General features: G+C 37.4%; 1 protein-coding gene across 2 annotated transcripts in view; it reads left to right on the top strand.

Moving 5' to 3' along the window:
* LOC103970324 (kinesin-like protein KIN-7K, chloroplastic) overlaps positions 1-24,963 on the top strand; it is a 42,975-nt gene that overhangs the window by 4,799 nt on the left and 13,213 nt on the right. For both annotated transcript variants that reach the window (XM_009384056.3, XM_065174698.1), the window contains exons 4-15: positions 8-60; positions 2,114-2,179; positions 3,621-3,674; positions 3,990-4,049; positions 5,259-5,337; positions 20,884-20,951; positions 22,125-22,181; positions 22,265-22,369; positions 23,712-23,816; positions 24,034-24,141; positions 24,229-24,360; positions 24,523-24,705. In XM_009384056.3, coding sequence (XP_009382331.2) covers positions 8-60; positions 2,114-2,179; positions 3,621-3,674; positions 3,990-4,049; positions 5,259-5,337; positions 20,884-20,951; positions 22,125-22,181; positions 22,265-22,369; positions 23,712-23,816; positions 24,034-24,141; positions 24,229-24,360; positions 24,523-24,705 — 1,070 coding nt within the window. The remainder of the gene's footprint in view (positions 1-7; positions 61-2,113; positions 2,180-3,620; positions 3,675-3,989; positions 4,050-5,258; positions 5,338-20,883; positions 20,952-22,124; positions 22,182-22,264; positions 22,370-23,711; positions 23,817-24,033; positions 24,142-24,228; positions 24,361-24,522; positions 24,706-24,963) is intronic.

Below are 24,963 nucleotides of genomic sequence, written 5' to 3' on the forward strand. Positions count from 1 at the left end.
CTTGTAGGTACGGTTTTTGCCTATGGTGTGACTAGTAGTGGCAAGACCCACACAATGCATGTAAGTTGACAGTCATGTGATAGACTATCCTAATGATCTTTATTTTTCACAATTCTTTTAGTTGATTATAGTATTTCTTTTGGTATTTTCTCTTATTTCCAACCCACGTAAAGAGACATGCTATCACCGTATCACGTTTTCAGTGACTCAATTTTGAAGTTTCCTGCTCCCAAATGAACCCATCTAGTTTGCTTGAGTTTTAATCATTGGTGCACAATTTTTGTCATATATTAATGTTGGTTCACTTTCTTTGTGATTGGTTCTGTTAAACTTGCTTAAGTCGTGTTCGATTAGTATTTCAAGTTGATATACTTTCTATTTATTTATTGCATTGATGCTGGTACCTTCAATAAAAAAGGGGAGAGAAGAAACTATAGCGTTGAATGATGTTCATCTTGATGCTCCATCCAATGAACCTTCATCTCTGATGCAAGTGAAGGAAATATGCATTCAGGGAGTAATACTAGTGTGTTATGAGAGAAAGCAAAGAGGCCCATTTGTGCTCAAGACTTAATTGAATAATAATAGGCCCTTGATTCTACTGCTCTTTAATTTGACTACATTGCACAATTGGTGGATCATTTCCACTTGATTCTGCTGTTCAATGTTCTTATCCTTGCAAAACTGGTGGGTCAATTTTCATGGAAGAAGATATAATAAAGGGAATATGTCACCATATCATATGGGAGTAGTAGAAATTCTTGTTTATTTCTCATGGACTTCATGTCCAAAAACTAATTTCCAAATATAGTTTTCTCTGATGATTACTCCAGGAATTCAACCTGCACCTTCTCCTTAGCAAAGTAAATTTTACTGTTTGACCATATACATGCAAAATACTGTGGGATAATTGAAGTTTGCATATTAGATCTAGTTACTCTATTGGAAGCTTGAACTGCAACATTTGACAATAATCAACTTCTGTAGATGCTTTTTGGTTGTTTACTTTTGCAGAGTACCCTCTGACAATGGCCAACTGAAGGTCACTTTCATCCTCTTCTATAAAACATTCTTGCTATGGTCACTTGATTAGTTGTTACTTAAATGCCTTTTCATTGATCTGATTAGTGTTAAGAATATCAGCCTTAGATTTCTCATGTGACTGATTCCTGACTCCATCTTTGGACAAGTTACAGTACAAACACTAAGAAACACTTGACTAATCATATGCTGGGTTGAGAACAGATTAACATTGGATTGCTTGACAAAGCATGTGTGATATTAAAATCAAAGAAGAAATAAAAGTTGATGAGATGTAGCAAAAGGAGACAAAAAGGGGGGAAAAATGAAGAGAATGATGATGCAATGCCAGATCAGTCTATGGTATTTCATAATTTGGAATGTATTCTTGATATTGACCATCAACCAGGGCAAAATTATCAATGTGCCAGCACATAGTGGTCAGTCACCAAGGTCCTTCTCTCTCTCTCTCTCTCTCTCTCTCTCTCTCTCTCTTATCCCTATACTTTCCTTAAAAGAATAGCTATTTTTAATTAGGCTATATTAGGAATTGTACAATTACTACAAATCAACTCCGTTGATGGGCTAATGCGGCATCAAGAAAAAGAAAATAAGGCATCTACAAGGAGGCTTCTAACGATGAAGATAATGTGGAGATTGTTGTGAACTTGAGTACTAAGAGATTTCAGATCACACAGCATATTAGGTATTTGGCAAGCAGCTGCTGAAGCTAAGCTCAAATTCTTACTTGATGTGATGTTTCAATTTATATCTACTTCTCTTGAAGACTATTGCATCAAGCATTTACTTCTTAATGTCTCATTGTATACTTGTAATATATTCTTTAGTAGGATCAGAAATTTACTGCTATTATCTTTTTTCTCTGTTTTCTCAGTATTGGCTACAATATCACCTTGTTAATGCATGAATTTTTTTTTGCTTGCTACCTGTGTGAACCATGAACTTCCACATTGAACCTATAAATATGAGCATGAATCTTTGAATCTTTGTGAGGTATATACAAAGTTTTCCATGCAGCTGCATCAATCCTTGTTTAAACTCATATCTTTTGTGCTGATTCTTTCATTTATAGGGGGATCCCAAGACTCCTGGTATTATACCACTGGCCATCAAGGATGTCTTCAGCATAATTCAAGATGTATGCTATTAAGTGTCTCTATTATTATATTTAGCCGGTTATCTCTTTTATTCAGATTGGCTGTAACCCAATATCTACTGCAATTTCTTTGTGGAACTGAGAACATTGAGTATTTCTCTATGGGACAATACATGGTTACAAGTTGCATTCGTAACCATGTTTGAGTTGATTATTTGAATTTTATTCATTATTATTATAGTCAGCATTGCTAAATAGGAAAATGATTAAATCTATGTGTTTACAGTGTTCAAGATGGCTTAGTGTTAAGAAATCTCTAAAATCAAATGAATATAGAAGCTTGTTTAATCTTATCTCTTGGATCAAACCATTAAATGTGGTTGTTATATTACATATTCTAGTCTTGTCGACTGACACTTTATTATATGTTCATATGATTATCTTGTCTCGTGAATAATGAACCTTAAACCAAAAGGAAATTAGATAGAAGATAACGAATAATAAATTATATGTCAAAGTGAATAAATTCGTAGCATACTTAAGGTTAGTTACAATTTTCTTTTCATTTGCATCATACTATGAGTACTAGGATAGCTAAAAGCCACTATGTCTTTCCACTTTCCCAATCATCATTGCAAGTCTGAAGATTAGTTGATACTAAAGAGCTTAATGGATTTGGTGGCATAAGAGAGGAATTGTATTGTAGTCTTAGTCTGAGGTCAGCTAAATTACCTGTTTCATGGTATTTTTGGAAGAACTACTTTAATTGTTCTTTAAAAGGCCATTCGTATTGGGTTTCCATAGTTAGGATGAGAGGAGAGCAATAGGAGAGTAGGAGAGGAATGGGAGAGCTACAGATTATCAGTGTTTAATTAATGTCTTTCTTCTTGCATAACTACTCCACTGCCCATTATATCAGATCTACTGGTAGAAACATTACAAAAGTAATTGTTTGGTATATACTACTAGAAGTTGATTTTCATATAACCAATAGTAGGTAGTACTAAATCTGATTTGGTTGTGTACAAATTAGATCTTGGTTGATCCTTACATGAACCAGTTAATAACCAGATTAGTATATCAATTCTCAAACTGAGTTTTAAGGGAAAAACTGTGGTCCATACGTGGAATAACAAGATTGGAGTAAATCTGATCTTGATTTAATCCATTTACAGAGTTCCATGAAGCTATTGCCTGATATGATGCATTGACCTTTCATGTGAAGACACATTGTTGCATTGATATATTGAAACTTGACCAGAAAGGTTGAAAAAAATAAAAAACATTATACTTTTGTGGTCTTTACATATTAAGTAGGCACATTGTGGGGGCAATGTTTGAAATTGCACGTGACATTGTAGCTGAATTTTTCTTTGGAAATTGTAATTTAAACATACCTTTTGTACCGGATCCTTCTTGCAATACTAATTCCTTGTTTAGTCAATTAAAATTGTGATTCTGAAACTTGAGTTTTTATTGGCAGACCCCAGGAAGAGAGTTTTTACTCCGTGTATCATACCTTGAAATTTACAATGAGGTAAGGGTCTACATCATGATTTATTGTAGTTGAAATATAATTGTTAACTTTATTCTATAGCTTACATGTGAGTCATTTATATGTTTCATTGGGTGCTAATCCAATTGAATATTTAATGTATACTTGTAATTCGATACCTGGATTACTGTTGTCTTGCTAGAAGTTTCCCGATCAAATGTACTTAAATTTGATCACAAAAATGCCATTGTAAATAATTTAACAATCTTGAGCTTTGTTGCATGTAATCTATGATACTCTTCAAAGCATATATAATTTCCTAGGTTTTTGCTAACCTATTGACTTGTTATTATTTAGGTTATTAATGACTTGCTTGATCCCACTGGACAAAATCTGCGTGTAAGAGAAGATGCTCAGGTATGAAGACATTTGTCTAATTAATGACAATGTGCATATTGTTTTCTGGCCCTTCGTAAAATAGTTATCTTGCCTAACAATGATGATGCTTGGAGAAGTAGAACATGACTTGTTTATAATGTCAAAAAACAATTCTATGGCCCTTCCTGACATTATTGTTAATGGTGGTCAAAGGTGGAGAAATATTCATGCAGCTAATTCCAACTGGTTGTAAAGAATAGGTTGTTATTTTTCTCTTACATGTGTATGCTTGCTTCCTAAGCTTCTACACCGAACCTTAGCAGGCCAGATTTACTCAAACAGTTAATGGTTTGTTGAAGCCATCCAGTTGTCTGTAAACTCTTTAGGTTGAATTATGCATTTTTAGTTGTTATGTTTGTTCTTATTTCATAATGGATATATTATTGGTGGGGTCTTGAGTCCAGATGGTAAACATGTGAACAAAATAAATTATCTTGAAGGTCTCATGTCACATGTCTAAAAATCAGATTTAGTATGATACAATGGACCATGAGCTATTTCAATTGTCATTTTGGCATGCATGGTTTGGAATTGCTTACTTATTCCTGAAATGTTCAAATAGCATGCATACTAAAAAAAATGTTACATTCTTGCATGAACCAAGAAGTGAGCAAGTATATTTGATCGAGGAGAAGGCTATATACATTTTGCGGGATATCAGCCAGTGACCATATTAAGATGGAATTTTGTATTTTTGGATATGAACATGATTTTATCTAAATTTTTACTTGCCTTGGCTTTAGCATTTTATCTCAATGAATGATTCGGCTTGAGGCTTGTTTTAATCATTTCAAGATGGCTAAGAACAGAAAAATCAGACATCTAGTGTCTCAGATATTGTAAGGCCAACATTAATGTTTGTAATAGGAGAGGAATTTCCTTTTGTAGATCAACATGTGATTTTTTTCCTCAAAATATTTGTTGTTGGAGAGCTTTGTTTTTTTTTAACTATGTATTTATGTTTTGGCATTTGTTAGTGGCCTTTTTTGTTTGGTTGTCTATGAAACTTCTGGAGCTTAATAATTGAGGTAAATATATCACTTCAATTGTTTCTATTTATGTGATTTGGCTATTCTGCTGTTGGCTTAATAGGACAGTTTCTCAATAAGTTGAAACCTTTCTAAATCAGTATGTTGTGGAGAAAGCTTTTTCTTTCCTTTTCTAATCACAGTTGAAACCTTTTTGTAGGGTACTTATGTTGAAGGTATAAAGGATGAAGTTGTTTTATCTCCAGGACATGCACTTTCTTTTATTGCCGCTGGTGAAGGTGGGTTTTCATTTATGCTTCTTTTTTGCCCATATGAATATTTAGTATGCAGAAACAGAAACCTAGCATGTTGGTGAAAGTTCACTTAATGAAAACATGGGAAAATTATTAATTGATATATGTTTTGTGGTTATGTCCTGTTCAAAAATGTGTCAACTGTAATATATTAAGTGGCAGATTTCTTTGTAGATAGTGTCTTTAATGTTCTATATGGTTGGGTAATCCTCGACATCGACTTTTGATGCAGATAATACATCTTATTATTCTAGGTAGACTCAAAAAGCAGATAACTACGTTGCAGTTTTCAGTTACTTTCTGCAGATTGTGTTTGATTGCTTGGCATGGTGTTGAGCGCACTGTTTTCTGGCTTTATTGATCTTGATCTTTGTTCTTATAAATTATAATTATATATATTTTTCTTAGAACCTTTTTTGTCTGTAAGTGCATTTCTATACTTCAGATTCTGTTGGCCTTTTTTATTAATCATTCATAGACAGTATCCATAGCTGCATTTTGGAGCTGTTGTCCAAAAAATGTTGGTGTTATATGCCAATTATCATGTCCCAATCTATATATTAATATTTTTTTTGAACCCTTCAGTTCCTTCCAGTGCCAATTATCATGTCCCAATTATCATTTTCTTCAGTATATCTTATTTTATGATATAGAACTATGTGGAGAAACCAAGGATTTTGTTTGAAGTAATATATCAGATGTATAACAAAACTAGGATCCCCTGGTGATTAGCAAATTGGCTTCTCCATTTTGCCATGTATCATATCCGCGGGATGGTAGGGCGACTTTCAAATACCCCGAATGTCGCCTTTGCCTATGAAATTTCAGGGGTGGTGGACTACCTGACGAGTCATGGCGTAAGGGCTTTACCAGGAAGAAGGTACTCCACAGCAGACATAAGAGGAAGGGATTGGACAATAAGACCTACTCAGGTGTCAATCCCCATGCAACCTGCTGAACTCAGGAGCAGGAATCTCATTGATGGAAGGATCTCCATCAGTTTTGAAAATTACAAGGCGGCCTCAACATCAAACAGAATTAGCTACAACAACGCTGATGATGAAACTTTCAGTGATGAAGAGGAAATAAGAAGCCACATAATAGCTGTCAATATTCAACTATCCGACAAAAGTGAAAATGATGCGGAAGAATTACAAGAAAATCTGAACAACTACTTCCAGAAGATCTACACTTCAAACGAGGACGTAGAAATGCCGTATCCCCAGAAACTTCAGAAGGAATTAATTGCGGCAGGACTAGAAGAAGATCTAGTCATGGAATACCCGCAACTGGCAAGATTATCACATCAGATATACTCATCATCTGCCATCTCAAATTACAGGCCACCCGAAGACTCAACAATGGTGCCAGTAAACTACCCCCCAGCAGTAAATATTGAGTCCACAAGACAGCAGCCTGAATATGAGGGAAGCTCGAGAAGACCCAGGTTCAAAACCAAAAGCTTTTCTGAAGCCTGGAACCTTCCCTCAGCATTTCAACAACAAGGAGCGATTTTCATAATCCCCACACAGTTGGGAATGTTTGATGAAGTATTTATGAGATGGGAATCCATAACAAAAAATTTAGTATCTTTACAAGGATTCACGGATACACTGGCAAAAATGGAGTTCATAGAAAACCTTCTCGGGGAGGCAGAAAAATTGGCATGGATCCAATGGAGGATGGCATACCCAGAGGAGTATCAATTACTCATAGCCAATGCGGATGGAACGGGAGGTACACAAAATATTCTTTCCCAATTAAGAACAATTTTTATATTAGAAGATCCGTTCCAGGGATCTACCACGGCTCAGGAGGAGGCCTACCGTGATCTTGAAAGGTTATCATGCACTAACCTTAAGTATATCATTCAGTTCTTAAATGATTATATGCGATTGGCATCCAAAACAGGAAGAATGTTTTTAGGACCTGAATTATCTGAAAAATTATGGTCCAAGATGCCAGGAGAATTGGGAAAAAGAATTAAAGGAGCATTTGAAGCCAAGTATAGAGGGAACACTATAGGAGTAATCCCAAGGATTTTATTTTCCTACAAATATCTGGAGGCAGAATGCAAAGATGCCGCCTTCAGACGAGCACTAAAGGACCTATCTTTCTGTAGTGAAATCCCTATCCCGGGATATTATAATAAACCAGAAAAGAAATACGGGGTGAGAAGATCAACCACGTACAAAGGAAAGCCCCATTCTTCCCATGCAAGAATTGAGAAAAGGAAGCATTTAGTGAGAAACAAGAAGTGCAAATGCTACCTTTGCGGCGAAGAAGGACACTTTGCAAGGGAATGCCCTAATGACAGGAAGAATATCAAGAGAGTAGCAATGTTTGAACAGCTGGACATCCCGGAAGACTATGAAATTCTATCTGTTCAAGAAGGGGAGAATCAAAGCGATGCTATATATTCAATATCAGAAGGTGAAGACATTGAGGATCTACAACATGGTATTCACTCCTTTACCCACAAAATCTTTGCATTAATAGAAGATAGTAGAACATGGTGGATTGGACCAGATACAGGCTACAGGGCACGAGTACAAGTTTCCCAGGAGCAAGCAGGATGCAGGCATGTATGGGAAATTAATACTGAACTACCACCAGCACTAGAGGAATGCAAATGCTGCAAGAGAAAATCCCAGAGGAGGCATAGGAGACATTGCCCCTTATGTAAAATCACGTCATGCGGAATGTGCAGCATCTACTATTTTGACAAGAGAACGCCTGTCATGATGGAAGAACCACCAAGGTACGAACCTAAGAACCTGCTTCAAACCCAGCAAGATTTTATTAATCATTGTGAAGCAGAAATAAGAAGACTCAAGCTGACAGTTGAGTTTGAACGACAAAAGTCTAAGGAGCTTGAGGAAATAAATGTTCAAGCAATAGCAACTGCACAAGAAAATCTTCAGCTAAAGAAGGAGCTTTTGGAACTCCGAGAAAAATATGAAAAATTGGAAAGAGAAACACTAGAGGTATATCAACTACGACTGGAAAAGGTAGATCTACTTAAAGAAATACAAAAGCTCGGAAAGAGAAAAACTGAAGAAAGTGAAGAAGATGAAGAGGCTTTTGTCCTCTTGGAAGATGAAACTCAAAAGATCCTCTCCATGGAGACAGAGGAAACGGGAGGATCAAGAAAATCCAAAAACATGCTCCTCAATCTCAAGGTACAAATGGAAATTTTAAATATTCCTCCTTTTGAAATAAATGCAATACTAGACACAGGAGCCACAACCTGTTGCATAGATGAGGAGGCAGTACCAAAGTTGGCGCTAGAAGAAAATCCCTATGTAGTGCACTTTAGTGGGATCACATCCAAAACTACAGCCAACAAAAAATTGAGGGGAGGAAAAATGACCATTGGAAACAACAGTTTCAGGATCCCGTACACTTATGCGTTTCATATGAAACTCGGAGATGATATCCAGATGATAATAGGCTGCAATTTTATCAGAGCCATGCAGGGAGGAGTAAGGATAGAAGGTAACACTGTTACATTCTATAAGAATCTGACGACTATTAATACTCTACCTTACATCCCAGCAGCCTCAGCAATAGAAGAGCTGGATTTAGACGAAGATGATTACATACAAATACAGGAATCGGTGTTATATTCAGCTGAGGACCAACAGGGCTATGAAACTATAAGGGCTAAATTCGGAAGCTTGCTAGACCAGCTAAAGGCCCAGGGATATATCGGGGAAGATCCTCTCAGACACTGGAAGAAGAACAAGATAATGTGCAAATTGGAAATCAAGAACCAGGATTTCATAGTAGAAGACAAACCCTTGAGGCATCTAACACCACAGGCGAAGGATGCATTTTCTAAGCACGTAAAGGCATTACTTGAAATTGGGGTCATCAGGCCCAGCAAGAGTAAGCACAGAACAACTGCAATAATTGTCAATTCGGGAACAACGGTGGACCCAATATCTGGGGTGGAAAAGAAAGGAAAAGAAAGAATGGTCTTCAACTACAAAAGACTCAATGATATCACCGAGAAAGACCAATATAGCCTTCCGGGTATCAACACAATCCTTAAAAAGGTTAGCAACAGCAAAATTTATTCAAAATTTGATTTGAAATCAGGATTTCACCAAGTCGCTATGCACCCGGAATCCATTGAATGGACTGCGTTCTGGGTCCCTGAGGGATTATATGAATGGCTGGCAATGCCATTCGGACTTAAGAATGCCCCCGCAGTGTTTCAAAGAAAAATGGATAACTGCTTTAAGGGCACTGAAAATTTTATTGCAGTATATATAGATGACATTTTGGTCTTTTCAGAAAATGAAAGGGAGCACGGGCAACATCTTGCTAAAATGTTGGAGATATGTCAGGAGAATGGACTGATTTTAAGCCCAACAAAGATGAAGATAGCAGTAAGAGAAATTGAGTTTCTTGGAGCAATTTTAGGAAACTCAAAGATAAAGCTCCAGCCCCACATTATCAAGAAAATTGCAGAGTACAAAGAGGAAGACTTAACCACAAAGAAAGGCCTTAGATCGTGGTTGGGTATTCTAAACTATGCCAGGAATTACATACCTAACTTGGGCAGACTTCTAAGCCCATTATACTCAAAAACAAGCCCGACAGGAGAAAAAAGAATGAATGAGCAAGACTGGAAGCTGATAAGAAAAATCAAGGGCTTAGTACAAAATCTCCCTGATTTGGAAGTTCCCCCTGAAAATTGTTTCATAATCCTAGAAACGGATGGGTGTATGGAGGGATGGGGAGGAATTTGCAAGTGGAAAAAACAGAAGTATGATCCCAAGAGCACGGAAAAGATATGTGCATATGCAAGCGGCAAGTTCAGTCCAATCAAATCCACCATTGATGCAGAAATGCATGCTGTCATGAAGACTCTAGAAGCCCTGAAGATATATTTTCTGGACAAAAGGGAGATTATTATAAGAACAGATTGTCAAGCCATAATAAGCTTCTTCAACAAATCATCTCAAAATAAACCTTCCAGAGTCAGGTGGATGGCCTTCGTGGACTATATAACTGGAAGCGGCGTGGACATCAAATTCGAACACATTGAAGGAGAAAATAATGTCCTAGCTGATTCATTATCTAGACTAATCAATGTTTTGGTTGCAGGATGGCCAAGCGAATCTCTGTTTCTGATCCTAGGAGCCACCCAAGAAGTACAGGCCAAGCCCAATGCTCGGGCAGTGGCTCACCTGAGCCAGATGATAAATCAAGTGACCTCCTCCTACAATACCAACAAGAATTGGATAAGATCACCACCGGAACACGTGGAGGACTTTCATTCAACAAAATGGGACTGTCAGAAAGAAGACTGGGAGCCATCCAGAAAGAAGCCTCCAGACAGGCAGTTAGTGCGCTCCAGCAATTCATCAACATCCACTCAATCAAGACAAAAGAATACAAGAAAAGAAGTGGGGGAAAAGACAACTGGTACAGGGATTGGTTACCAGTCATCATTCAACAGCAACAACAGCTGGAAGATGCCTTATCCCTGGTAAAAGACGTAGCGCAAAGAACAACCAGCTTCAGCATGTAGGAAAAGGCGGACCCCTGCAATCAGCTGAAAGAATCAACTTTTCTTCGCCGCCAAATAAGAACAAAAGAACCACCAGTAGTGTTTATACAATCAATGTACTTAGTTTTCTTAGCATTCAAGAAATGAGCTGAGCCTCGGGGAGCCGCTCATAGTGCATAACAACTGGTAATAGCTGCAAGCAAGAATTATATAAAAAGGAGTGGATATGAACGCAATGGGGCCCAATGAGCACCCGATTCTATCCTTCCCTTCTATATAAACCCTTGCCTAGAACTCTTGCAAGACATCGGTAGACAACCAGAGTCTTACTTGAGCTCAACCCTGTAAGCTTTTAAAGTTCAATTTCTAAGTTCTGAGTTCCTAGTTTTAAGAATTAATTCTCTTTTGTGTTATACAAGTCTTCATCGCTTCCTTTCATGTCTTCATCGCTTCCTTATTCATCGCTTCCTTATTGGTATCAGAGCCTCTAGATTTACTATTTTAATTTAGATTTTTTTTCCAAATCATCTCGACATTTGTACTTAGTATGCTTCATAATACGATCTCTTGCTCTCTAAATCTGTGAGGAGCCCGAGGAAGGCAGCCAGGTCTGGGAACCAAAGTAAGACCTTTGACGCAAGCCCTCAGGATTAAGAAAGTAAGTAGATTTAAAACGATGCTCGCTTAGTACATGTCTGGACTTTGGGAAGAATCTATTCAAAAATGGTATCTAGATTCTCGAACTTCTCATCTTGATTACTTAAACTTAGCAGAAACCACAAATCCCTCAAGAAAAGAACTAGCCCACAATATCTCTGTCATATATGATAGGACTTGTCTATCGAGTCGAGTAAACCTTAGAAATTTCAAACTCTTACTCGAAGAAAACCAAAATCTTGAAAAAAGGATTAAGGACCTTGAATCATCAGTAAAAATCCTTTCTTCACTACTCATTGAAAACAAACCGTTAACCAAAACTGAGATACGGAAATTAGCACTTGAAATATCTAAGCAGCCAAAAATAATAGAAGAAGAAGCTTTAAGGTTATCCAAAAACCTGGACCAGAAGATCCAAAGGATTGAAATCCTGCTTTCAAAAATCGAAAAGCAAATCTTTGGATGAGCCATATATCCTCACGAAGTACCGAGTCATATAAAGAAGCACTAAAAGCTACTGAATCTATTGAACCCCCATCACTTGGTTTCCTTAAATCAAGTGACTTCCCAGGAGCTCTCAGTCACCAGGTAGCAGTTATCAAACAACATAACGTACAAATCCAGCTTCTGGTACAAATTGCTGAGGACATTAGAGGAATAAGAGCAGAATTACAGACACTAAGGGAACTACAGCAATCTAAGGCTGTGCAATCCCAGGTGGTTCCTGACGAACTAATCACCAAACTTACAAATCTCAGCCTAGGACCTTCAGAAAGGCCTAAGGAAACTAAAGGAAAAATTCTGGTATTCAAAGATCCCATAAAAATCTTCCGAGAAGCAAAAGGATGACTTCCAGAACTCAAACCCAGGAAGCATCTACATCCGCTCCTCTTGTAGAAGACCAAATCCGGAGCTACAGAAGAAATCAGAGGAGGATATTCAACGCCAGAAGGCGACTAGGACAGCTTATTTCCAGAAATTCAGACACAAATACACAAATTCTGGAACAACAAATAGACCCCCAGGCACAACTACAGCTATCCATGCGAGAAAGAGCTGCAATAGCACCTGCTGAGGTTTTATACCACTCAAGAAGAGATGACGTACACCATCGGGTCTACACACACAGATCAGAGGAAGCCATGCTGGTCACAAACAACCAAGAGGACAGAGCATTTATCCAAGAACAGAGCTTTGACCAGCTTATAGGAAGTGGAATGAGGTACGTTCACCTCGGGATTCTACAAACAAGGATCCAAACACTCCACAGGCAAGAAGAAGGGACACTAGCTCTACTGGTGTTCAGAGACAATAGATGGGCCGATGATAGGTCCATCATTGCAACCATGGAGGTAGATTTGACCAGAGGAAGCCAGCTGGTCTATGTCGTACCAGACACAATGATGACGGTAGGAGACTTCTACCGCAACATACAGCTGTCTATATTGACCCGCGGATATGATACATGGCAAAATGGAAAAGCCAATTTGCTAATCACCAGGGGGATGGTAGGGCGACTTTCAAATACCCCGAATGTCGCCTTTGCCTATGAAATTTCAGGGGTGGTGGACTACCTGACGAGTCATGGCGTAAGGGCTTTACCAGGAAGAAGGTACTCCACAGCAGACATAAGAGGAAGGGATTGGACAATAAGACCTACTCAGGTGTCAATCCCCATGCAACCTGCTGAACTCAGGAGCAGGAATCTCATTGATGGAAGGATCTCCATCAGTTTTGAAAATTACAAGGCGGCCTCAACATCAAACAGAATTAGCTACAACAACGCTGATGATGAAACTTTCAGTGATGAAGAGGAAATAAGAAGCCACATAATAGCTGTCAATATTCAGCTATCCGACAAAAGTGAAAATGATGCGGAAGAATTACAAGAAAATCTGAACAACTACTTCCAGAAGATCTACACTTCAAACGAGGACGTAGAAATGCCGTATCCCCAGAAACTTCAGAAGGAATTAATTGCGGCAGGACTAGAAGAAGATCTAGTCATGGAATACCCGCAACTGGCAAGATTATCACATCAGATATACTCATCATCTGCCATCTCAAATTACAGGCCACCCGAAGACTCAACAATGGTGCCAGTAAACTACCCCCCAGCAGTAAATATTGAGTCCACAAGACAGCAGCCTGAATATGAGGGAAGCTCGAGAAGACCCAGGTTCAAAACCAAAAGCTTTTCTGAAGCCTGGAACCTTCCCTCAGCATTTCAACAACAAGGAGCGATTTTCATAATCCCCACACAGTTGGGAATGTTTGATGAAGTATTTATGAGATGGGAATCCATAACAAAAAATTTAGTATCTTTACAAGGATTCACGGATACACTGGCAAAAATGGAGTTCATAGAAAACCTTCTCGGGGAGGCAGAAAAATTGGCATGGATCCAATGGAGGATGGCATACCCAGAGGAGTATCAATTACTCATAGCCAATGCGGATGGAACGGGAGGTACACAAAATATTCTTTCCCAATTAAGAACAATTTTTATATTAGAAGATCCGTTCCAGGGATCTACCACGGCTCAGGAGGAGGCCTACCGTGATCTTGAAAGGTTATCATGCACTAACCTTAAGTATATCATTCAGTTCTTAAATGATTATATGCGATTGGCATCCAAAACAGGAAGAATGTTTTTAGGACCTGAATTATCTGAAAAATTATGGTCCAAGATGCCAGGAGAATTGGGAAAAAGAATTAAAGGAGCATTTGAAGCCAAGTATAGAGGGAACACTATAGGAGTAATCCCAAGGATTTTATTTTCCTACAAATATCTGGAGGCAGAATGCAAAGATGCCGCCTTCAGACGAGCACTAAAGGACCTATCTTTCTGTAGTAAAATCCCTATCCCGGGATATTATAATAAACCAGAAAAGAAATACGGGGTGAGAAGATCAACCACGTACAAAGGAAAGCCCCATTCTTCCCATGCAAGAATTGAGAAAAGGAAGCATTTAGTGAGAAACAAGAAGTGCAAATGCTACCTTTGCGGCGAAGAAGGACACTTTGCAAGGGAATGCCCTAATGACAGGAAGAATATCAAGAGAGTAGCAATGTTTGAACAGCTGGACATCCCGGAAGACTATGAAATTCTATCTGTTCAAGAAGGGGAGAATCAAAGCGATGCTATATATTCAATATCAGAAGGTGAAGACATTGAGGATCTACAACATGGTATTCACTCCTTTACCCACAAAATCTTTGCATTAATAGAAGATAGTAGAACATGGTGGATTGGACCAGATACAGGCTACAGGGCACGAGTACAAGTTTCCCAGGAGCAAGCAGGATGCAGGCATGTATGGGAAATTAATACTGAACTACCACCAGCACTAGAGGAATGCAAATGCTGCAAGAGAAAATCCCAGAGGAGGCATAGGAGACATTGCCCCTTATGTAAAATCACGTCATGCGGAATGTGCAGCATCTACTATTTTGACAAGAGAACGCCTGTCATGATGGAAGAACCACCAAGGTACGAACCTAAGAACCTGCTTCAAACCCAGCAAGATTTTATTAATCATTGTGAAGCAGAAATAAGAAGACTCAAGCTGACAGTTGAGTTTGAACGACAAAAGTCTAAGGAGCTTGAGGAAATAAATGTTCAAGCAATAGCAACTGCACAAGAAAATCTTCAGCTAAAGAAGGAGCTTTTGGAACTCCGAGAAAAATATGAAAAATTGGAAAGAGAAACACTAGAGGTAGATCAACTACGACTGGAAAAGGTAGATCTACTTAAAGAAATACAAAAGCTCGGAAAGAGAAAAACTGAAGAAAGTGAAGAAGATGAAGAGGCTTTTGTCCTCTTGGAAGATGAAACTCAAAAGATCCTCTCCATGGAGACAGAGGAAACGGGAGGATCAAGAAAATCCAAAAACATGCTCTTCAATCTCAAGGTACAAATGGAAATTTTAAATATTCCTCCTTTTGAAATAAATGCAATACTAGACACAGGAGCCACAACCTGTTGCATAGATGAGGAGGCAGTACCTTGAGATTGAAGAGCATGTTTTTGGATTTTCTTGATCCTCCCGTTTCCCAACTGTGTGGGGATTATGAAAATCACAAATACACAAATTCTGGAACAACAAATACACAAATTCTGGAACAACAAATTCAGACACAAGTCTTCATCATGAAAATCGCTGTATTGGTATAATTAAGTGAAAATCGCTGTATTGGTATAAAACAGAGCGTTCTCTTGTCAAAATAGTAGATGCTGCACATTCCGCATGACGTGATTTTACATAAGGGGCAATGTCTCCTATGCCTCCTCTGGGATTTTCTCTTGCAGCATTTGCATTCCTCTAGTGCTGGTGGTAGTTCAGTATTAATTTCCCATACATGCCTGTATCCTGCTTGCTCCTGGGAAACTTGTACTCGTGCCCTGTAGCCTGTATCTGGTCCAATCCACCATGTTCTACTATCTTCTATTAATGCAAAGATTTTGTGGGTAAAGGAGTGAATACCATGTTGTAGATCCTCAATGTCTTCACCTTCTGATATTGAATATATAGCATCGCTTTGATTCTCCCCTTCTTGAACAGATAGAATTTCATAGTCTTCCGGGATGTCCAGCTGTTCAAACATTGCTACTCTCTTGATATTCTTCCTGTCATTAGGGCATTCCCTTGCAAAGTGTCCTTCTTCGCCGCAAAGGTAGCATTTGCACTTCTTGTTTCTCACTAAATGCTTCCTTTTCTCAATTCTTGCATGGGAAGAATGGGGCTTTCCTTTGTACGTGGTTGATCTTCTCACCCCGTATTTCTTTTCTGGTTTATTATAATATCCCGGGATAGGGATTTTACTACAGAAAGATAGGTCCTTTAGTGCTCGTCTGAAGGCGGCATCTTTGCATTCTGCCTCCAGATATTTGTAGGAAAATAAAATCCTTGGGATTACTCCTATAGTGTTCCCTCTATACTTGGCTTCAAATGCTCCTTTAATTCTTTTTCCCAATTCTCCTGGCATCTTGGACCATAATTTTTCAGATAATTCAGGTCCTAAAAACATTCTTCCTGTTTTGGATGCCAATCGCATATAATCATTTAAGAACTGAATGATATACTTAAGGTTAGTGCATGATAACCTTTCAAGATCACGGTAGGCCTCCTCCTGAGCCGTGGTAGATCCCTGGAACGGATCTTCTAATATAAAAATTGTTCTTAATTGGGAAAGAATATTTTGTGTACCTCCCGTTCCATCCGCATTGGCTATGAGTAATTGATACTCCTCTGGGTATGCCATCCTCCATTGGATCCATGCCAATTTTTCTGCCTCCCCGAGAAGGTTTTCTATGAACTCCATTTTTGCCAGTGTATCCGTGAATCCTTGTAAAGATACTAAATTTTTTGTTATGGATTCCCATCTCATAAATACTTCATCAAACATTCCCAACTGTGTGGGGATTATGAAAATCGCTCCTTGTTGTTGAAATGCTGAGGGAAGGTTCCAGGCTTCAGAAAAGCTTTTGGTTTTGAACCTGGGTCTTCTCGAGCTTCCCTCATATTCAGGCTGCTGTCTTGTGGACTCAATATTTACTGCTGGGGGGTAGTTTACTGGCCCCATTGTTGAGTCTTCGGGTGGCCTGTAATTTGAGATGGCAGATGATGAGTATATCTGATGTGATAATCTTGCCAGTTGCGGGTATTCCATGACTAGATCTTCTTCTAGTCCTGCCGCAATTAATTCCTTCTGAAGTTTCTGGGGATACGGCATTTCTACGTCCTCGTTTGAAGTGTAGATCTTCTGGAAGTAGTTGTTCAGATTTTCTTGTAATTCTTCCGCATCATTTTCACTTTTGTCGGATAGCTGAATATTGACAGCTATTATGTGGCTTCTTATTTCCTCTTCATCACTGAAAGTTTCATCATCAGCGTTGTTGTAGCTAATTCTGTTTGATGTTGAGGTCGCCTTGTAATTTTCAAAACTGATGGAGATCCTTCCATCAATGAGATTCCTGCTCCTGAGTTCAGCAGGTTGCATGAGGATTGACACCTGAGTAGGTCTTATTGTCCAATCCCTTCCTCTTATGTCTGCTGTGGAGTACCTTCTTCCTGGTAAAGCCCTTACGCCATGACTCGTCAGGTAGTCCACCACCCCTGAAATTTCATAGGCAAAGGCGACATTCGGGGTATTTGAAAGTCGCCCTACCATCCCCCTGGTGATTAGCAAATTGGCTTTTCCATTTTGCCATGTATCATATCCGCGGGTCAATATAGACAGCTGTATGTTGCGGTAGAAGTCTCCTACCGTCATCATTGTGTCTGGTACGACATAGACCAGCTGGCTTCCTCTGGTCAAATCTACCTCCATGGTTGCAATGATGGACCTATCATCGGCCCATCTATTGTCTCTGAACACCAGTAGAGCTAGTGTCCCTTCTTCTTGCCTGTGGAGTGTTTGGATCCTTGTTTGTAGAATCCCGAGGTGAACGTACCTCATTCCACTTCGTATAAGCTGGTCAAAGCTCTGTTCTTGGATAAATGCTCTGTCCTCTTGGTTGTTTGTGACCAGCATGGCTTCCTCTGATCTGTGTGTGTAGACCCGATGGTGTACGTCATCTCTTCTTGAGTGGTATAAAACCTCAGCAGGTGCTATTGCAGCTCTTTCTCGCATGGATAGCTGTAGTTGTGCCTGGGGGTCTATTTGTTGTTCCAGAATTTGTGTATTTGTGTCTGAATTTCTGGAAATAAGCTGTCCTAGTCGCCTTCTGGCGTTGAATATCCTCCTCTGATTTCTTCTGTAGCTCCGGATTTGGTCTTCTACAAGAGGAGCGGATGTAGATGCTTCCTGGGTTTGAGTTCTGGAAGTCATCCTTTTGCTTCTCGGAAGATTTTTATGGGATCTTTGAATACCAGAATTTTTCCTTTAGTTTCCTTAGGCCTTTCTGAAGGTCCTAGGCTGAGATTTGTAAGTTTGGTGATTAGTTCGTCAGGAACCACCTGGGATTGCACAGCCTTAGATTGCTGTAGTTCCCTTAGTGTCTGTAATTCTGCTCTTATTCCTCTAATGTCCTCAGCAATTTGTACCAGAAGCTGGATTTGTACGTTATGTTGTTTGATAACTGCTACCTGGTGACTGAGAGCTCCTGGGAAGTCACTTGATTTAAGGAAACCAAGTGATGGGGGTTCAATAGATTCAGTAGCTTTTAGTGCTTCTTTATATGACTCGGTACTTCGTGAGGATATATGGCTCATCCAAAGATTTGCTTTTCGATTTTTGAAAGCAGGATTTCAATCCTTTGGATCTTCTGGTCCAGGTTTTTGGATAACCTTAAAGCTTCTTCTTCTATTATTTTTGGCTGCTTAGATATTTCAAGTGCTAATTTCCGTATCTCAGTTTTGGTTAACGGTTTGTTTTCAATGAGTAGTGAAGAAAGGATTTTTACTGATGATTCAAGGTCCTTAATCCTTTTTTCAAGATTTTGGTTTTCTTCGAGTAAGAGTTTGAAATTTCTAAGGTTTACTCGACTCGATAGACAAGTCCTATCATATATGACAGAGATATTGTGGGCTAGTTCTTTTCTTGAGGGATTTGTGGTTTCTGCTAAGTTTAAGTAATCAAGATGAGAAGTTCGAGAATCTAGATACCATTTTTGAATAGATTCTTCCCAAAGTCCAGACATGTACTAAGCGAGCATCGTTTTAAATCTACTTACTTTCTTAATCCTGAGGGCTTGCGTCAAAGGTCTTACTTTGGTTCCCAGACCTGGCTGCCTTCCTCGGGCTCCTCACAGATTTAGAGAGCAAGAGATCGTATTATGAAGCATACTAAGTACAAATGTCGAGATGATTTGGAAAAAAAATCTAAATTAAAATAGTAAATCTAGAGGCTCTGATACCAATAAGGAAGCGATGAAGACATGAAAGGAAGCGATGAAGACTTGTATAACACAAAAAAATAAGGAAGCGATGAAGACATGAAAGGAAGCGATGAAGACTTGTATAACACAAAAGAGAATTAATTCTTAAAACTAGGAACTCAGAACTTAGAAATTGAACTTTAAAAGCTTACAGGGTTGAGCTCAAGTAAGACTCTGGTTGTCTTTTAAGTTGAATAAGCAACTTATCAATTGACTTTTAAGTTGAATAAGCAAAAAGAACCATCAATATCATAGGGTATAATAAGTTCCTTTCAAGGAAACTTGCATCCCTGTTAATTGTTAGTTATTAGAAATATCTCAATGTCTTTCCATTTTTCAGTATTCTATTCCACAAAACTGGTTTTACATTTTAAATGGGCTTAAGAGAGATCTGACTATGATGGTGAATCAACTTTTTTATCAATATCAAGTGAATATCTTGTGCAGCACTTCAATCTTACTGGTTGCTTTTAAACGTCTGCTATTGTGCTAGTAATTTTGGATATAGAACTGCCTTTTGGTTTCTTATCTCAGTGGATGTCTAAAGCTTCAGTTACTCGCATACTATTACTTCCTTTTTTTATTTTCAACCATACTAAATGTGAATGTGTGTCTTCTTTATCACATTGCTAGTAAAGGCACAAATTTGTTATGGCTGTACTATAATTGTTGTGAACATTGCACCCCGAGCTTACAGATATATATCCAGCGATTTTGCCCATCTCCAGGATGCTTTGGTGCATTTGCACCATTACGGTTGCCATTAGGACTTTCTGGAATACTTGGATCACTAAGGGTGTCTGGAACTCTGGATAGATCTATAGCCAGTTTTAGTGTTTTTGCGGTTATCTTATAGCCATTTATTTTATATGTTATTTCTTTATTAGATGTTCTCGTGGTGCTACTGTACTACAGCCAATAGAAACAAACACAGAGGTTTCATCGGTGACTGAAGCATTATAAACTTGATAAATATTGGGTTTCTAGGGTTCTCTGTCTTGTGTTTTGAACTTATAAGTACAAGCCTTCCCAAGTATTTTCTGTTCTGTATTCTTCAGAGTTTGGACCATGATATAATGCTTATGGATATAAAGTTTCCTGATCTGTGGATTTTGTCCAAGACTTATGCTGTCCAAAAGTTGCATCCACAGTCAAGATTTTTTCTTTTGGAAGAAAATTATTAGTGGTTGCTCATGGGATACTTTATCAAGAAGAAAGAAAGATTATGAAAGTATTTCAAGGGTCAGATCAAGCTAGAAATGCTTATTAATGTCGGTTCCTTCGTATTAGGATTTATCGCTGCACAGTACAGTGATACACTACATTACTGTTTTCTCCAGGATATTTGCTTTTAGATATTCACCAGTTGCTTTTGTTATCAGCTACGTTAAAATAATTGTAAGAATTTAGTTTCTGAATGTTTGTATAGTCATCACTGATTATTGTAATTATTTTGTTTAAATCGCAGAACATCGTCATGTTGGTTCTAACAATTTTAACCTGTTCAGTAGTAGAAGTCACACAATTTTTACCTTGGTATGTTGGTACAACTGTCAGTATTGTACTATATCCATTTTTTAGTTTTGCTATAGTCCAAATATTACTTCCATTATCCTATTTCTATTAGCTTATGTTTGCTCATCAGGTTGCACAGATCTTTCCTGCTATCATTCTTAATGTTATAACTTGCTTGCCAAGTAAATTTGTCTTTGCTCAAAAATTAAGTCGTGATTTTAGTGGGTGGACAAAACGACAATCTTGGTTTAACTAGCTATTATGCCATCGTAAAAAATCTTGATTATGCCATCATAACTAGCTATTATTTGTTTGAACATCTTTAAATTCTGTCTCTAAGCACCAAGCAATGCCAATATTACCACGTTAAATTTTCTCATCTCTCTACTTAAATACAACAAACCTGCATTTCACGTTCATGTGGATGGATCTGCAATAATCCAGGCTTGCAATTGACATAATCTTTTCCTTAACTCTGCTATCTTGAAAAGTATACTGCTAGATATAAGTTTGTCATTTATACCACTGCATTTGATGAAAATACAATTCTCTGGAGTCTGGACATAAAAAAAAACCAATTTTTTTTTATTCTTCAATAATTTTGTACAAATCAGTTTGCAAATAAGTCAATAATTATTCTACTTCTATTATAGAACTTTGCCCTGTCATGTATGTAAAAATGCTCAATATTTCTGTATTTTTTGATGGAAAAAGTGCCACATTGTCTTTTCCTTAACTCTGCTATCTTGAAAAGTATACTGCTAGATATAAGTTTGTCATTTATACCACTGCATTTGATGAAAATACAATTCTCTGGAGTCTGGACATAAAAAAAAACCAATTTTATTTGATTCTTCAATAATTTTGTACAAATCAGTTTGCAAATAAGTCAATAATTATTCTACTTCTATTATAGAACTTTGCCCTGTCATGTATGTAAAAATGCTCAATATTTCTGTATTTTTTGATGGAAAAAGTGCCACATTGTCTGATTGGCTTTATGAAAGTGATTTATTATTTTTTTACAGGCATCATTGTTTTAACCTTTCTTTTAGGTTCATAATATTGGCTTTATCATGTTGGCTACACAATGATGAGATTTTGCTTTAGACTCTTCTTTACCATGTTGCTTCTTCTAAAGTTGTGTTCTTTGTCATCTCTCATTTACTTTGAGGAAATGGTTCACTTACACAGATGATTGAAAGCAGCGCTCATGGTGATGAATATGATGGAGTGATGTATTCTCAACTTGTATGCTCCGGTTCTAAGCTTTAAACTTGTATCATGTTTGGTTGACTTTATTGCTTTGCTTCACCCATGATCTTCTTCTTCAGAATCTTATTGATCTAGCCGGATCTGAGAGTTCAAAAACCGAGACAACTGGTCTGAGAAGGAAGGAAGGATCTTACATCAACAAAAGCCTTTTAACTCTTGGAACAGTAGGTGCTTAATATTATTGAATGATATGTATTAAAATTTTCATTAACTACATTAACTATTCTTTTCCTTTTTTCTAGTGAGCTGATCTCTAATAACTTGCACTTGATAGATTCTCCTGTCGGAAATCATGAACGTAGCTCTGAAGTTTCTAGGTCTAAAATTTTTCTGGTGCTGGACTCTCATACATTCACTACAAATAAATCATAAAATATGACATAACTATTCTCTAATAATTGTATGATATGTATTAAAATTTTCATTAACTACATTAACTATTCTTTTCCTTTTTTCTAGTGAGCTGATCTCTAATAACTTGCACTTGATAGATTCTCCTGTCAGAAATCATGAACATAGCTGTTTCTAGGTCTAAAGTTTCTATGGTGCTGGACTCTCGTACATTCACTACAAATAAATCAGAAAATATGACATAATATTTTCAAGAAGCAATATAACTTGAAAATTATGATCTTACAAATAAAGTTTTAGAACTAGTATTGTTTCTGTGTTTGATGTTGATTGTAGTTGCTTTAGGATGATGAAAACAGAGACATCAAAATTTTCACCTCAACTTATTACCATTTTGATCAACATTGAATTTTTCAGATACAAAATTTTGGTCCTATTAAAAATTTGTAACTAGTCATATTAGTAATTTTGTTTTATATAATATTTTTGATTATATGATTACTGTTTTATGTATTTCATCACACTAATTTGATGATATGATTTTGTATAGTTGTCATAATTTATTTTTTATTTTAACTAAAATTTATTAATACTGTTTATCACTAATAATAAACTATTTTATTGTATATTTATCATAATAATGCATTTTTTTATTACTTTGAACTTTACATTTTTTGCTATTTGTTAATAATAAGAAAAACTATCTACAACTATTTTCGCTTCTATTATTCTTGTTTTTTCCAGACAACTTATGTCATCAGATCAAATGAACCTGCATAACAAGTAAAGGTTCTAGCATGAAAATGATTAGATTATCATTATACATGGTACTGAGAGAAGTAAATTAGTTTAATGTAGCTTTTTTGTTGATTTTATTATACTCTTCTCCCCACTTCACCTTCCTGCGAATTGTAACTCAATATTAGCATACACGTTGTAAATGCAGGTCTCATGAAAATTATTTTAATTTTGGAAGTAGAACCAACTTTTGCCTTAGATTGTTTAAAATTTATCAGCAAATTGTATTTGATATATGGTTCCATTATATGTGTTATATGGGCATCTGGTCTTGGTGTATCATTAGTAGTTTGTATCTATTTGTGAGTATTTGATTCTCCAGTTATAATGCTAACCTTGTCACTTACTTTTTAAAAGGTTATTGGAAAGCTTAGTGAGCGGAGAGCTTCTCATATTCCTTATCGTGATTCCAAATTGACTCGACTTCTTCAGTCTTCATTGAGTGGCCATGGGCTTATATCGGTGAGTCTTGACTAGCCATGCCTTATGATAATCTTTCAGTATGCTGCTATGCTTTGAGATGTTTGACTTGGTTTTCCATCATCTGTTGTACATATACTATTATTATATATTTCACTTTCCTACATGCAATTATGTGGTTGGATTTCTGAGTTTTGTATGTAAGCATAGTTGTTTACCAAACCGATGAAAAATCTAATTAGTTTTGTGTGTTGTGCAGCTCATTTGTACAGTTACACCTGCATCTAGTAGCATGGAGGAAACTCATAACACATTAAAGTTCGCAAGTAGGGCAAAACGAGTTGAAATTTATGCTTCTCGTAACAGGGTAGATATGCATTATTTTTTCTTTGGTTGGAAATGCTGATACTCTTAAATCGGGATGCTTATTAGCAATTTGAATCTGTTGTTCCAGATTATTGATGAAAAGTCATTAATTAAAAAGTATCAGAAAGAAATATCTAGCTTAAAGCAAGAACTTGAGCAGCTAAAGAAAGGAATGCTAAGTGGAGCTAGCCAGGAGGAAATCATGATCTTGCGCCAGCAGGTAAACATGTGAAAATGTGCTACAGGTGCCTTGAAAAGTACATTAAGATCATTCATGAAACAGATTTTTAATGGCATGTAGAATGAAAATGATCTCATCAGAACCTCAAATTTGGTAATAATACTAATGAGAAGGAATCATGTTCTCGTTTCGTGCAAGCAGCTTGAGGAAGGTCAAGTGAAGATGCAATCCCGTTTAGAGGAGGAAGAGGAAGCCAAAGCTGCTTTGATGAGTAGAATACAGAGGCTGACCAAGCTGATACTTGTTTCTACCAAGAACACTATCCCTGGTTGTTTAACTGATTTACCTCGGCATCAGCGCCATCTTTCCTTAGGGGAGGATGATGTAAGTTCTTAGCTCGAATTTGAATATACAATTGTTGTAATTCTCTTATTGTTTTTGTTTCTGAATATTCTCCATACTTCAAGAAATTAGCATTGACGTGATATGCATAATCTCTTTTAATTGCTGAAAATAATTTATTACTGAATGTGATACTTGCCATTCCAAGATTTTATTTTTTTGACCAGCGCGTTGATAAATATACCAACCTTTGGAGATGCTAGCGTAGGATGATCTGTACTTGCTCTTTTAAGAAAACCA

The sequence above is a fragment of the Musa acuminata genome, chromosome BXJ3-11, assembly GCF_036884655.1.
Source record: "Musa acuminata AAA Group cultivar baxijiao chromosome BXJ3-11, Cavendish_Baxijiao_AAA, whole genome shotgun sequence".
NCBI classification, from domain to species: domain Eukaryota; kingdom Viridiplantae; phylum Streptophyta; class Magnoliopsida; order Zingiberales; family Musaceae; genus Musa; species Musa acuminata.